The sequence below is a fragment of the Apium graveolens genome, chromosome 10 (genome assembly GCF_009905375.1).
Source record: "Apium graveolens cultivar Ventura chromosome 10, ASM990537v1, whole genome shotgun sequence".
In the NCBI taxonomy this organism is placed as follows: domain Eukaryota; kingdom Viridiplantae; phylum Streptophyta; class Magnoliopsida; order Apiales; family Apiaceae; genus Apium; species Apium graveolens.
This window is the reverse complement of record NC_133656.1, coordinates 139,305,522-139,320,673: the sequence shown is the minus strand read 5'-3', so window position 1 is coordinate 139,320,673 and position 15,152 is coordinate 139,305,522. Positions and strand designations below refer to the sequence as shown.

The 15,152-nt window shown below is 37.0% G+C and overlaps 1 protein-coding gene across 1 annotated transcript; it reads right to left on the bottom strand.

The window, feature by feature from the left end:
- Positions 1-5,441: 5,441 nt before the first annotated feature.
- Positions 5,442-5,852, bottom strand: LOC141691062 (uncharacterized). The gene has a single exon (XM_074495808.1). The coding sequence runs from the start codon at positions 5,850-5,852 to the stop codon at positions 5,442-5,444; it is 411 nt and encodes a 136-aa protein (XP_074351909.1).
- Positions 5,853-15,152: the final 9,300 nt, after the last annotated feature.

The following is a 15,152-nucleotide window of genomic DNA, read 5'->3' as shown; positions in this document are numbered from 1 at the left end:
GTATTAATTTTTAATTTTTAAATATTTTATATGTGCAATATATATGCCAAAAATTACCAAAAATTGTGAATAATTCAAAAATGCAAAGAAATGGAATGATTGAAAGTCCCATAATGTTATAAAAATAAAAATGTGATTTTTGTGGGGCTTTTAACACTCAAAGGGGCCCGAAAAAGTCATTTTTTGCGAAACAAATTTTTTTATAAAATATCTAGATGTTCAGAATAACGCGATGGTGCAAGCCATTCTAGGAAAAATAAGGCCAATTATTTTATTTGAAATATCAGCTATTAAAACATAGTTCGGGTCGTATAACTTTTGATACGAAAGCTTTTAACACGAAATAAAATACCCGATAAATACCCAGAAATACCCTGATGATATGGAACACACGTAGCACATAGCTGTTAGGGTTGTATGACAAAATACACATAATAAAACACATAATTTATCTTTATTACGATATAATAAAAGCGTAATTTCCCAGTCGTTACAGATCCGATCTTCAGAATATTACTCGGATCATCCTTGTCTACAGGAATATATATTGTATCCTCAGCTGGCCCTATTTTCTCAGTAGGCACAGGGATTCTTGGATCTAGATCAAAATCAAAGTCCCGGGGGTCCTCAACATCCATCCCTTTACACGAGGGTGCATCCTCATTAATTGGAGCATCAATTTCTGGACAAGGCAAAGTTTCAAACGTCGCATGTATTGAGCGCACGTCCTCCCTTAGAGGAGCATCAACCTCCCACGAATCTTCTGTTCTAAGCATTCCATTCCTTGAGGGCGCGTCCTCCTTTAGGGGAGCATCCACCTCAGGAAGATTATTTAGAATTTGAAAGGATTCACTCTTTCCTTTCAATTTTTCTCCATCTACTTCTCGCTACACAACATCTCTTTCACGCTCCACCCTAACTTCTTCTATAATACTGATTCTAGAACCATTTTCCAACATCAAGATTGGAGGATTCACCACATGAGTATTCCTCTCCTCCGAATCTTCAACAAAGTAATTGGTGTGAATTTCTCCACTTGGTTGAGATTGTATACTTGCCGCATCTTCGTCGGGGGGGGGGGGGGCTCCTTCCTTCATACCTTCTTTGCAAAATTCCCTAATAGCCTTGTGATACGAATCACACGAGTCATGCCGCGATCCCCGTATACTATCCACTCCGTTAGTGTAGGAAACTTTATCATCAAGTCATGTATTGAAGTTATCACCCTGAATGCTTGAAACCAAAGCCTTCCCACTAGTACATTATGCACAGACTCTTGATCCAACACCTTAAATTATATCATTTGAGTAGTAGAAAGAGCACCTTCCCCAAGTGTAACAGGTAGTCTAATCAAACTCATGACTCTTACTGCTTCTCTAGTAAAACCATAGACATGTGCATCTTCGTAGTTCATATTACACTGTCCGGGAATCCCAACTTCGTGTACGTGCTATAATATAGGATGTTTGTGGAACTTCCATTGTTGAGGAAAACTCGATAGACATTCATTGACCCGATGAGCATGTTTATCACCAGTGCATCATTGTGAGGATGATGCACCCATCTCGACTCCATTTCTCTGAAAGTGATATCAGCGGATTCCTTCTTGAACGTCTTTGGTGGCCTATCCTCCAGGCTACAAATATTGGTGAGTGGTTGATACCTTGTGTTAGGTCCCGTAAAAGGGCTATTTTAAGCTAGAAGGGGGGTTGAACAGCTTAATTACCAATTTAAAAATTATTATGGCATTTTAAAATATTTATCCCATTTTAAATATTTTACGGATGCAAATTATATATGCGGAAATAAATGACAAGGAAGAAAATACCACACGAGAGATTTATCTTGGTTCGCGATGGCACAATCTCTAATAGATTCGCTCACACCTACGAACAGTCCCCGAGCTCCTCTACAGGACCCGAGTTTTTCCCTTAAAATAATCTTGCTCCTTACATAGACGGAGAAGCCTTTACAACCCCACAAATACTTGTCTTGGTACGTAACTCTGGGTTACCACCTTAAAATAAATTTGCAACCTACACAACCTATCTTAGACAATAACACCCTGTTATTTCTTCAAAGTTGATGTAGAACCCTTGGTGTAGTCTTTGTCCTTGTAAGCTTTTGCCGGTCTTGGATCTCAGTAGTTGGTCTTGGGTCTTTCCTCTTCCTCACGGTGCGAAGACTACTAACTCCCCGTTAGTACATCTAGGACTTGGGTCTTAGAACGAGAATCACCTCACCGCATAACGAAGAAGATAATATCTACAAAACAATACCCGTTATAGATAAAAAGAGTTTGGACTAGTAATACACTTAACTAGACCGGATGACTTACAAATATTCTTAAAATAATATTAGTGTATACTTTTCTTTAGATTAAGTGAATATTAAAGTATACTTGGTATTACTTTGTTTTGAATAATATATCTTATTTCCGAAGTAATAAATATATCAAGTCATTGGTGAAACATTATAGCTTTCGGATCTTTGATAAAATAATTTCTCGTTTAATATAGTCGTGTGTAGACTTTTATAAATCGAGAACGTTACACTTATTCTTTAACTATTTGCACTTATAAATTATTTGGTCGAGAGAATAAAAGGTGCGTAATTTAAACACAATATATCAAAACAATATAACAGCAGAGTTTAAATTATATTAGCACAGTTTATATGTGTATATATATAATACAATATAAGCTTTAAGTTTTTCCCACGAAACACTAAAGGTGCCAGTAAGGGAAGTCACTTAATTCTTATACGATTATATATATACTTATATTTACTTAAAAGCTTTAAGATCTTCCCATGAAACACTAGAGGTGCTGGTAAGGGAATTTACTCAAATCTTTTAACTATATATAATAAATATGTATATGTAGATATATATAATATAAGCCTTAAGTTTTTCACACGGAAAATTAAAGGTGTTAGTAAAGGAAGTCGCTTAAGTCTTGTTAAACAATTATAACGAATATATCAATATATGGCCAAAATAAGTGCGTTTAAGTTTAAAGAATAAAATGCTAGCTTTGTAATTTAATTCACACGAAACACTAAAGGTGCTAGTTGGGAATATAAACCAAGCGTTGTATGAAATTATCACTTTGTGCTTAGAAGTGTGTAATTTGTAGAAAGCAATCCTTGTAAAGATTTGTTTTTCTTTAAGTTATTCTATATAAGAGCTTGTAGAGATGAAGAGAAGGTGTTACTAAGCTTCTTATATGAATATTAAGAGTGGTCGGTTAAGACTCGGATGGAAGCTAAGAGGTTTTACCACTTTTAAAAAGATGAACAGAAAAGTTCACCGGAGGTTCGACCAGATTTTGGCTTGTTGGTCAAACTTGGGAAGCCCTTCGGGAGGCAAGAGAGTGGTATGGATGAGCTTTGCTTGGGACGATAGAGCTTGGTTGGTGGAACTAAGCTTGAAGATCAAAAACCTTGAATATATGATATATATTTGTAAGAGAGAGGTTTTTGAGATGAAGTATTTGGGTTTGGATATTAGAGAGTGTGTAGAGAGAATAGTTCTTGAAAATGCCCATCAATTATTTAGCTCTTAGCTTGTGTAAAAAATGGTGGGGAGTGGGTGTTTATTTATAGAAGGGATTAGGTGAAGGGAGTGGTTGAAATTGAGTTAAAATGAATGGTGGATGATGAGAGTGGTGTGGATTGATGACATGGAGGATAAGGTGTGTTTGTTTGCAATTTTTATATAGAAAAAACAAGAAAAATCCCAGCAACTATTAATTATATAATAATGGTTTTTAGCTTTTTCAATTAATCATTAATTACTTAGTTAATTAAGTAATTAGCACCATTAAATATAACGACTTTGTAAACCCTTTAATAAATACAACCAAAAATTTGATAATTACCTAAATATCATAAAATGATGATCTGCAAGTTTTGGTCAATTTTAGTCAAAGGTAGCTTGGTCAAACGCTCGGTTAAAGTTTTGGTCAACACCCAGAAAAATCACACCTGGACAAAATTTCTCAAAAATTATGAAATTTTAACCATGCATAGAAAATAAAATTTAAGTGACAAATCTTAAGTTTCAAGATTTTCTAGCAAGTGGAAGTATTTTATTTGGATTTAAAACGATTAAATCAGGGTTCAGTTCCAAATAAAATATGAGCGATCTTTTATGAAAACAGATAGACCTTGTTGGCTCAGTTTGGGCTAAAATAAATACTTAGAATATACTTCCTTAAATATAAAATATTTTGAGAGTGTGAGAAATATTTTTAAATATTTAAAATTATTTTCTCCGATAAATAATATATTTGAGATACGAGAGAAAATGATTTGGAAAAATATGAGGAGGGGGATAAAATGAGATATTAATATTCCTTTATCAAATATTAATTTTTAAGAGTGTAAAAATATATCTTTGGATTTATAAATATTTATGGAGTGAAAGATATACATTTTATCCCTTTAAAAATATCTGTTTTTGAAATAAATTTAGCACGAACCTTCTAAAGAATATCCAAGTTCTGATATTCCTTTTTCAAACTTGTTGCCTTATTAATATTGCAAGAGAGCCTAAAAAAGATCATATTACCGATAATTCTTTTACGATCTCATTGCTTTTGAGTATATTGATTTTCAGCAAATTGGAATATCTCTTGTATTTATATTTAAAGTATAAATACATTTTGAAAAATATTTTTGAAAATATTTTGCTAGATATGGCTTTTCACTTTTGATTATGTCAATTAAATTTATGCCTATTTGGAGAGGATATACGTGTTTAAAATTTTATGTTAAATTATGTAAATACCAAAATAAATAATTAATCGAAGATGTCCTTTCACCTTGCTTCCCAAGCATGCCTCTCTAATGCTCGATTACTATCTCTAACTAGTGGATGTCCTCCAAAGATTGCTCTAATACTCCTGGCTCTTTGGAATTTCACATCTGCTGGTTTCTCATTAAGGCCTACTCCCGTAGGATGCTCTTCATCTTTTCCTTTGTTATCATTTCCCCTGTGTCGTTTTATTCTGTCAATACATTCTCCTCATATAGCCAGCCTTGATTAATTTCTCAATCTCATCCTTCAGGTGATGACATTCATGAGTATCGTGCCCAGTAGACTCATGATATTCACAATACTTCTTCTTGTCCCTATTTTTCCATAAAGTCAAACATTTTGGCTTTTTGAAGAGTCCCTTTCTTTGTTAACCTCAAAGATGTGATCAATAGATGCAACCAAAGGAGTATAATTGCTCACCCTTTTTTCATAATTCAACGGCAGACTTCATTCTCTCCGCATACTAGTAGCATTCACTCGACTGGGACTTTGAGCATTTCGTCGATACTCCGGACTTGCAGATCTATCCCTTTTTCTTAGCTCGCCCCTTCGGATTGCTCACACTATCACTCTTTTTAGTCTCAGCAAGCGATTGTTCAATTGCCTTGAAGGATTCAGCCTAAGCAAGCACATCAGCAGACAATGCCAGATCATTCTCTTGTAAGTGTTTCCAAAAAACTGTTCCCACGCACAACCCAGCTATGAGAAAACTTTTCAGCATTTCATCTATTGCACCTCTCACCAAGGTAGACTCTACATTAAATCTCTTGAAGTAAGAGGTTAAACTTTCACCCTCCTTCTGCTTAACATTCACTAATGTAGTAACTGGTGGAGTATAATTCACAACAGCTTGGAATTGAGTTAGAAATAAAGTTTTCATCTGCTCCCACGATCTGATGACTCTAGGCCCGAGTTTTTGGAACCACTTTTGGGCACCTTCTCTGAAAGTAGCTGCCAAGAGATGGCATCTGGCTAAGTCAGGCACCCGATACACATTCATCTCAAAATTAAACCATCCCAAGAACTCCATGGGATCAGAATTTCCATGGAAACGCAAGTCATTGGTTGTGTTCCGGTAACCAACATGTAATTATGCTTCTCTCACAACAGCAGAAACGGGAGATGGAGCTTTCACCGTTTCTGTTACTCTTCCTCCCTCCAGGTGATTGAGTAACATTTTTAAATCATGTACATTAAATTTTCAAACTCCCGGGATGATTTGAACATGGGGTTGTGGGTGTTGTTGCTGCTGTCCCGTCTGATTACTCCCCGGGTGTACTGGAGGTATTTGCCCACTCTCCATGAGCCTGCGGCTGTGGGACATCACCGTTTTGATTTTGATATTCCCATTACACATAAGGTCCTCCTCGGATGCGTTCTCAAGCCTCTCCATTCTTGTGAGCATTTTTTTGAGTTTGAACGCCATCTCCACAATAAGGACGCGCCCTAGGTTCATTGTCGGTAGAACTATGAGAAGCAATGGAAACAATGATAGGGACCTCTCCATCCCCTGAAGGCACGCCCTTGAGCCTTCCAGGAGAGGGCGTTCTTCCCTGATGATGTTCTAATCTTCCTCGACCATTCCTTTGATAATATCATCCATAACTTCCAAACCAACCACGTGGAGGAGCATACTTGTATTCGCGGTGTTGCGCCTTATCATCCCTTTGAAATGTAGGGGCACACGCGTTTTATCACGGGGCCTTGTTTTTCCATCATTTTCTTCCTTCTGCCACTCCAACAGTAACATCCTCAAGTCATCATCTTCCAACTTTATACCAAGCCTTCTTTTCAAAGTTGAGAAATCTCTCCTTTCTTCACCTTGATTTTGAATATTTACCGCACGACGACGCTCGTCCGTCCAGATCTATGAGGATGTGCGGTTACTTGATTGTTAATTCGAGGCTTTTTTCTCACATCAGTATCCTCATCAACAAGCTCCACAATACGCTCAATATCATTAGAATACTCCAATCGCTTTGGAATAATATGAGGGTTTCCTCTATTATCTTGGCCGCGAACATCTTGGGTGTTCTCCTCAATCATAGGGACTTTCCATGCAGCATGACTGTAACGGGGATAACAACGGCCTCTCCTCAACTTGTGACGCTCCATGGTGTTCGATCTTGAATCGAAGCTATTCAAGGTATCTCACATGCGATATAACTATCCCAAGATATCAGCGTTGCTAATAGGAACAGGTGGTATTCCTCCAACATCCGGAGCTCGCGAAGGATCTACCACATTTCTGGGAACGTAGGGTTCATGCTGAGCCTAGCCGTGCCCAGCATCTTTTTCAGATTCGCTATCACTTCTATTATAAGAACTTCTATCACGATTATGAAACATCATTTCCTCTCTAAGATTATGATCTTGATGAACACCCTTCCTTTGAACGCCAATTTGTTGACGAGGAAATCTGGTAACAACAAAAAATTGAGGTTTCACGCCGGAAATAAGATCTACAATGGTGGTACTTTGCCGAAAATTAAGCAACGTGTGGTGTTTGTGTATTAATTGGTGGCTGAGATTGATTAGGGTTAGTGGTCGCCCTTTTTTAGCTCTCAACTTCCAACCACTTTCAATGTGCCTATGTACCCTTTATAGAGGGATCAAGCCTGACGTAATTCTTGGGTAACAAGAAATCTAATGGGCTTAAACTTCTTATTCCAAGGCCCAATAGAAATCCTTCCAAAATCCATCTTCTCTAGCTTTATAAATTTCCAACTATGAGGCGCAACCGCGAAGGCGCAAGGCTCGTTCGTAATCATAGAACTTCACGGATAGTGCATCTCCATGCGCAAGGATAACACTCTGCTATATCTATCTTCCTTGATTTACGAACACTGGTATATTCATGGTTCACCCCAAAATCCGGACATGCCCCTACCCCCCGAATGAGGATAACCCACTAGATAGCAGGATAGGTGATCCCAAGATTTTGGGTGCAAAGTGCAGGATGACTCCAAAGTTCTCCAAAAAGGACACCCGTTGATAACAAGAACAGAGTTCCCAAATCACACACCAAGTTTGTCTCTACATCCCCAACTAGAAAACCCGTTTAATACAGGATGAGGTCTTCAATCATCTGGCATACCCCTGAAAGCCTTCAAGTTTTCCACGGACATTCCTTGAACATTCTGTTTATAAGATCCATAAATATTGCTCGAACATTCTGTTCATAAGATCCATAAATGTGGCTGGCGCATTCGTCAAACCAAACGCCATTACCAAAAACTCGTAGTGTCCATATCTCGTTCGAAACGCTATCTTGGGTATATCTTCCGCTTTAATCTTTAATTGATGATACCCAGATCTTAAATCAATCTTGGAGAAACACGAAGCTCCTTTTAACTGGTCAAACAAGTCATCGATTCGCGGTAGAGGATACTTATTCTTAATCATCAACTTATTTAATTCGCGATAATCAATGCACAACCTCATACTTCCATTGTTTTTCTTTACAAACAATACCGGTGCACCCCACGGGGATACACTCGGGCGAATTACTCCTTTATCCAACAATTCTTGCAACTGTGCTGCCAATTCCTTCATCTCGACTGGCGCCATACGTTAGGAAGCTTTTGATACTGGTTCCGTTCCAGGAGCCAAATCAATCGTAAACTCGATCTCTCTATCTGGAGGTAGTCCAGGCAATTCATCCGGAAACACATCAGGAAAATCTCTTACTACTAGAATATCTTCAATCTTTACGGATTCCTTCTCCACGTCCTGTAATAACCCCAAAAATTTTGGACTTTTTGAAACCCTGATGAATAGTAACTTTTGCTGATGATGCTGATTAAGGAAAATTATCAGCCCACGATATATAGGAGTACTGTTATGGAAATTCTAAGATCGTATTAGTATTCCATAAAGTAAATAAGTGTATGTAAAGATCGTCAGAATCCAAATTCGAACACTTTGATTTTTCCCTAAAATCCACCAGATACCGAAAGAATTGAGTATAAGGTAACATGATTAAAAGGATTTAATTCAAGGATTATAAGAGAGGATCATAAAAGGAATATAAAATATTGAGAAAGGTTTAGGGGAACCCAAGTAATAAGATCCCGGGTATGATCCCTCAAACGATAAACGAGAACGAAAGTTAAGCGAACCGTATAACAGATCAGCAGTCATTAGCCAAGTAATTAGGGGTTAATCAAAGAGGTTAATGGACGATGATGTCATCACGCCAACAAGAGGAAGACAAGTGTAACAAGATGACATAAGCAGATGACATGAGCATGATAAAGTGGGAAGGATTGGTTGGTTGATTGTGAGCCACACAATTTTTACCATGGTAACAATTTAATTAACAAACAAAAGGTAGCAACCAAGCCAAGGCAAAACAAATCACAAAACACAAATTAGAAGTTGACTTTTGCTTTCCAAGAACAAAAGCTCTCGGCCAAAACCAGAGCAGCAACTTCAAACTACCATATCTCCTTCAATACTCACTCCAATAGTATGTTCTATAGCTCTTTGGAAAGGTATTGAGATGGCCTACAACTCTTGTTCACAAGTCTCGTCCAAATAAGCATGTTAAGACCCTCGTTTTGAAAGTTCTTTCAATCTGACTTTTAGAAACTTCAAAACCTAACTTTGTGTTCTTGATTTCTTTGGAAAGATCAAGCTTGTAGGAGGCTCCCTAAGACTTCCTAGCTACTCTAATCACTCCAAGGAAGGTATAACACCTCCAAACCCTAACTTTACTTTGAGTATTTTTATGGTTATAGTAAATGAGAAGCATGATGCTTGTGTGTTTAGAGTTTGGATTGGATTTGTAGTGATTTGGATGTTGAACTCTTGTTTATAGTTAATGAAACTTAAGTATAGCTAGTAGTTCATGTGTGGGGTTGTATAAATTGGAAAATCTTGAGGTTTGGGGACTGATGTAGTAAGATTTGGATGAGGGTTGGTTGTATTGTTGGTTGTGAGTTGAATGGTGGTTGTTTGGAGTGGTTTAAAACTTGGTAATCGCGTAAACATAGTCGTCATAATGCCCAATTTCATACAACTACTTGTTCTTAGTTTTCGGGACAGAGAGCTAACTATTAAATCTGTGACTTTGCCATGTTTAGTTAGATTATGTCGTAAGCTTCATTTTGATATGTGGTTCGCTTGAATCCGATGTACGGTTTAGGAGAAACGACCGTTTTAAGTAACGGCATTTCGCGAACGAACCATTACCCCTGTCCTTACTTTGAAACCTTGGTTAAGGCCCTTAAGTGACTAATTGGAGTATGAAACAATTATATAAAGTGGATTAGGCAGTTGGTAGAGTACTCGCGAAAGAAACTCCTTAAAATTCTTAATGGTTAATTTATTAAAAATGGTGGAGCCAAGGGTACTCGAACGACTTATGTGATTCGTTAAGTGTAGAAGTGACCATTAGCAAACGTTAGGGTTCAATTGGTTAAAGTCTAGTTTCTTAAGCAACCGTGGTTTAATTCCGACTTATGTTGTTGTTCATAGGTTATCGGACCCACTCTAAGCTTAAGTCTAACCGGGAACACTCAGGCAAGTTTTCTACCCGTTATACTGTTGTTGTGATGTAAATATATGTATATGCATTATCTTGTGATAAGTGCATGATTGTTATTAGCAAATTTTGTGATATATTGGAGCATGCTGATATGGGATATATGCATGTCTGTTTCGTAATCTTGATATCTAATTGTTGATTCAAATGCTTATAAGTTACATAATACATATGCTAGAGATAAGCAGTAATTGCGTATACCATTAGTATAGAGGACCCAAAGGTGAACATTTTCTAAACCGGGAGTCGATGTTCCCGAGTATAATATATATATATATATATATATATATATATATATATATTGATATAGTTTTCAAAACTATTAATCGAATAAGGTTTATTCGATAACTTTATTTTATTTAATGAATATTATTTTGAATATTTATTCGAGGAATTATGACTCCGCTTCTTTTATTAAATAATATTCTTTATTTTATTAAAGAATAATGTTTCGATAATTAAACTTATTTTCGATTATTCAAATAAAGACCGTACTTTCGTATAAGTATATCTTTGGTTATTTATTATTCATTTCAAGTATGAGTCTTAAAACTTCTACTTCAATTATTTTTATAAGGATTATCCTTAAGGGAATATTATTTAAATAATAATATTCAGATATTTTCTAATATATCGGGACTGATTTATTTCATTAAATCAGCATTACTCCAAACATTCTTAAAAATGTTTTCGAGTCTTCAAAATGATTTTAAAAGTTAGAGCGGATCCCAAAACTCGTTTTCAAATTTAAGATCTTCCTTTCGAATGGGATTTAAATACTCGCTTAAAAATTGAGGGATCCGGCTCTGTGGTGTATTTTATATTCACAATGAGATTGCTGTTTTGATTAATGAATTGATTACTTACCCAACGTTCGGGAAGTAACTCTATCTAATTGAGTCGGCATAAGCGACAGGCCGGGGTACGGTCTATCAAAGTGTAAGTGGCTGGGTGGCAGTCCATCAATGCGTAAGAGGCCGGGTGGCGGTCCAGCACAAGGTCCTAATGCGGCCAGGGTGATGACCGGTGGGGGATTCATCCATCTACTAGTAGAAAAGGTTACTTATTGGTATCTTTTCCTGATCAGCAAGATATCGGGTTTATGCCAAAATTCTTTTCTTTCCAAATTCATTGGATATTGCAACTTTGTTCATACTTTACATGACAGAGGTTTTCAGGAAATGTATGAGAGATATATATGGATATATATATATATATATATATATATATATATATATATATATCGGGATTTAATGAAGTATCTCGTAACTTCATTTCATTCAATAATATTTCAAAGATTGAATCTATTCAAGTCTTATCTTGTAGTCTCATCTGTGTGATGAACTTTTGAAACTGATGATACCTTGAACGGTGGTAGTTCAAGTAGTATCCGGAAAAGATATAAGTATATTGGAGTATTTTGTAACTTCATCTTTTCAACTTATATCTGGTTAATGATTATCTTATGCATGACAAAGATTTTCATAAAAATGTTGAGACAAGGTTAGATATATGAGATCACCTTGCAACGCTATTTTATACATTTATAAACTGGAACTCTTTGTATATTATGCCTGGCAGAGTATTTCAAAGATCTTGAAAATTACATATGTATATACGGAATATTTTGCGACTTGGTCGCGTTAAGATATCAACTTGGTCCATTTCTTCTTGACCAAGACTTTCATGAGTACTATGAGAATGCTCATATATTGTTAATTATAATACATATTATTTCGGTGGGCTTGTTGTTCACCCTTGCTTTCTTCTTTCATCACACAACAACAGATAGACAAGATGAACAGGATCAAGCTCCCAATTCGCGAGCGGATAGGAAACGTTCCGCAGTTCCTGTTGGCATTGATGCCGTTGTAGCTGAGGTAGGGTCTACCAATAGGCTAGGCTTTCAACTTTTGATGTACCAGACTTATGTATATTTATGAATTGTAATAATGGCAAAGAATATGTAAATTTATTTAGAAACCCTTTTGAGGTGTAATGACTTATAATTGTGGAATAAATGACTTGTGTTATTGTTTGGTAGTCATCTCTGAGACTATAACTTGTGGTGTGTGTGTGTATATTGTGGGGTCACAGTACGCAGTAGTTGGTTGATTATTAAGATTAAGTATTATTAAGGGAAATGGAACTCGTGACAACCCGAATCCCCGACCCCGGATTTGGGGGTGTTACAGAAATGGTATCAGAGCTAAGCGTTATAAACCTCAGAGATGACGTGACATTAAAATAATAAGTTCACTAAAATAATAAGAACTCTTGCCAAGTTCATAGTCGGACTACCTAACATAGTACTGACAGTTAAAACCCTTATGGGAACCCTTATAAATATCGTGATAGAAGCGTAGTTCATTATCGTATATGGTAGCGGGACTCCGAACCCTGAGGTTGAGGAGCAACAACGCGATGATGTTTTATTAATTATTGGAGATCAGATTGTGGATTCGATAGAGCGTCCTAACACGAGACCGGATGATGTTCATATTGAGGATGTAGCGGTTAAGGATGTTGTCTTAGAAGGGATTATTGCTGAGAAGGATCCCGTGGAGGATCCTGATAAGAATGAATAAAGGACCACTGAGGAATTGATAACCATGGTTAGGGCGACTACCAGAGGTAGGATTGGCCGGTCACTACTGGAGGTTCGTTCGAGTTTGTAAAAATAGTAGCCCCTTTAACCCGGCTTACTCGTAAGACTGAGAAGTTCGAATGGACAGAAAAATACGAGATCAGCTTTTAAGAACTAAAGCAAAGATTGGTGATGACCCCTATTTTGGGCGTTGCCGGATGGAAAAGCATATTTTGTGATGTGTAGTGACGCTTCGCATAAGGAATTAGGGTGCTTCTTATACAGCACAGCAAGGTAATCGCGTACGCATCAAGAAAATTTAGGGAATATAAAATTCGATGTCCCCACCCATGAGCTTGGGCTCGTGGAAATAGTTTTTCCCTAAAGATTGGAGGCACTACTTGTATGGAGAGAAGTGCGAGATTTACATAAGCCATAAGTGCTCTAGTGCATTTTCACGCAGAAAGAGCTCAACCTACGCCAGAAGAGGTGGTTAGAGCTAATCAAGGATTACGATTATGAGATTCTTTATCATCCAGGGAAAGCCAAAATGGTGGCTAAATGCCCTTAGTATAAAGGAGAGACTCAAGATGAAAATGTCTTTGGGAGAGTTGATAAGAGATTTTGAGAAAATGGAAATAGAAGTGAAGGTAACCGGAGCTGGTACCGAAAAGCTGTTTGAGATTGCAATACAACCCAAATTATTGGAAAAGATCATATTTTGCCAAGAAAAAGTGATGAATGAAGGCAGAGAGCCAACAAATAGAGAAGAGATTAATACCGAGAAAGATGAAAAGGGAATAATGAGGTATTCCTACAGAATTTGGGTTCCAAACGTTCAAGAGCTTAAGGACGAGATCTTAGATGAAAGCCATAGTTCGAGGAATAAGATTTAGGGCAAACCCTGAATGTGATAGTCAGGGAGGTCGCCAACAAGAAAGAAAGAACCCATAACATAATGAAATGGAAAACAAGGATTTTAACGTATAAGATAACCTGATTATGGGAGAAGGATGAAACATTTCATATTGAGAAAATAGAAGTCGAGCAAGATAGGGAGAACCGGGATGGTACTCCTATGGGGAAATTCATGGGCCTGCCTAAATAAAAATTATACTTTTATTCCCAAACACCACCTTGAGGAAACAATGCGGTGGGAAATTCTTTTAGGACCTTTAAGTCACTAAGCTCTCAGAGTTCCAAGGAACAAGCTGACCTAGCCGAGGCAAGAGCCTGGCCAAAGGAAATAGAGGACTGGTTTTATATTCTAAATGATTGATGAAGCGCAAAAGACTATTTTTGTCACTTACCTTCCTAAGAGAGAGGCCACCCGCTGGTGAAAGACCAAGAAAGGCACGGAGCCAGAGGTTAGAATAAACTGATTAAAGTTTAGTCAATTATTTTCGGGAAAGTAATTCCCAAGGTTATGGAGATAGTGTAAAAGCTTTAGAGCCAGAACAAAGGCGGACGAGTATGATGAATTATGAAGCTAAGTTGTAAAAGTTGTCAAGATTTGTTCTGATGACAACAATCCCAGAACGATGTGATATTTGAAGTCAATGATTAGTGGGTGCGTGAAATGATTATAATAGAAAAGAAAATAAAAAGAAACTGAAGTGAAAAGGAAAATAAAGACAATAGAGTTTGAGGAATGATAAGGGAGTAGGGTATGAGGAAACCCTAAAGACTCGTAGCAATAGAAATAAAAAAGTATTTAATCGTCAGGATGAGGGTGATTCACCATGAGTTTAAGTTGATGGTTGAAGGAATAAGAGATACATATAGTTTATCCCCTGTAAGTTGGGAGGATTTGAGGAAACCTTGAGATAGTTTGAAGGATAAATAATAAGACGCGGATAGACTGAGGACACAAGAAAGTAAGAAATTAGGAAAATTGAATGAAGGAAGTGACCTTCAAGAATGTAAAGTGTAAGACCGGGGGCATGATGCCCAGAAAGGGAGATGCCAGGTATGAAAGATATCCCAATATTGAGATGACTTTTGAGATAAACAACAAAAGTAAATGAGGAATTATTAAGAAGAAGTTCACGTTGAACACGACCAATATCTTCTAGAACATCCCTGTTGTCATTACCAAATTAGGAAAGAAAAGCGGGTAACCATTGTTATCTTTTGAAGGCCATATGGGTTGACCTCAGTTTGAATAAGGATGCTATTGTGAAATTGGTATATAC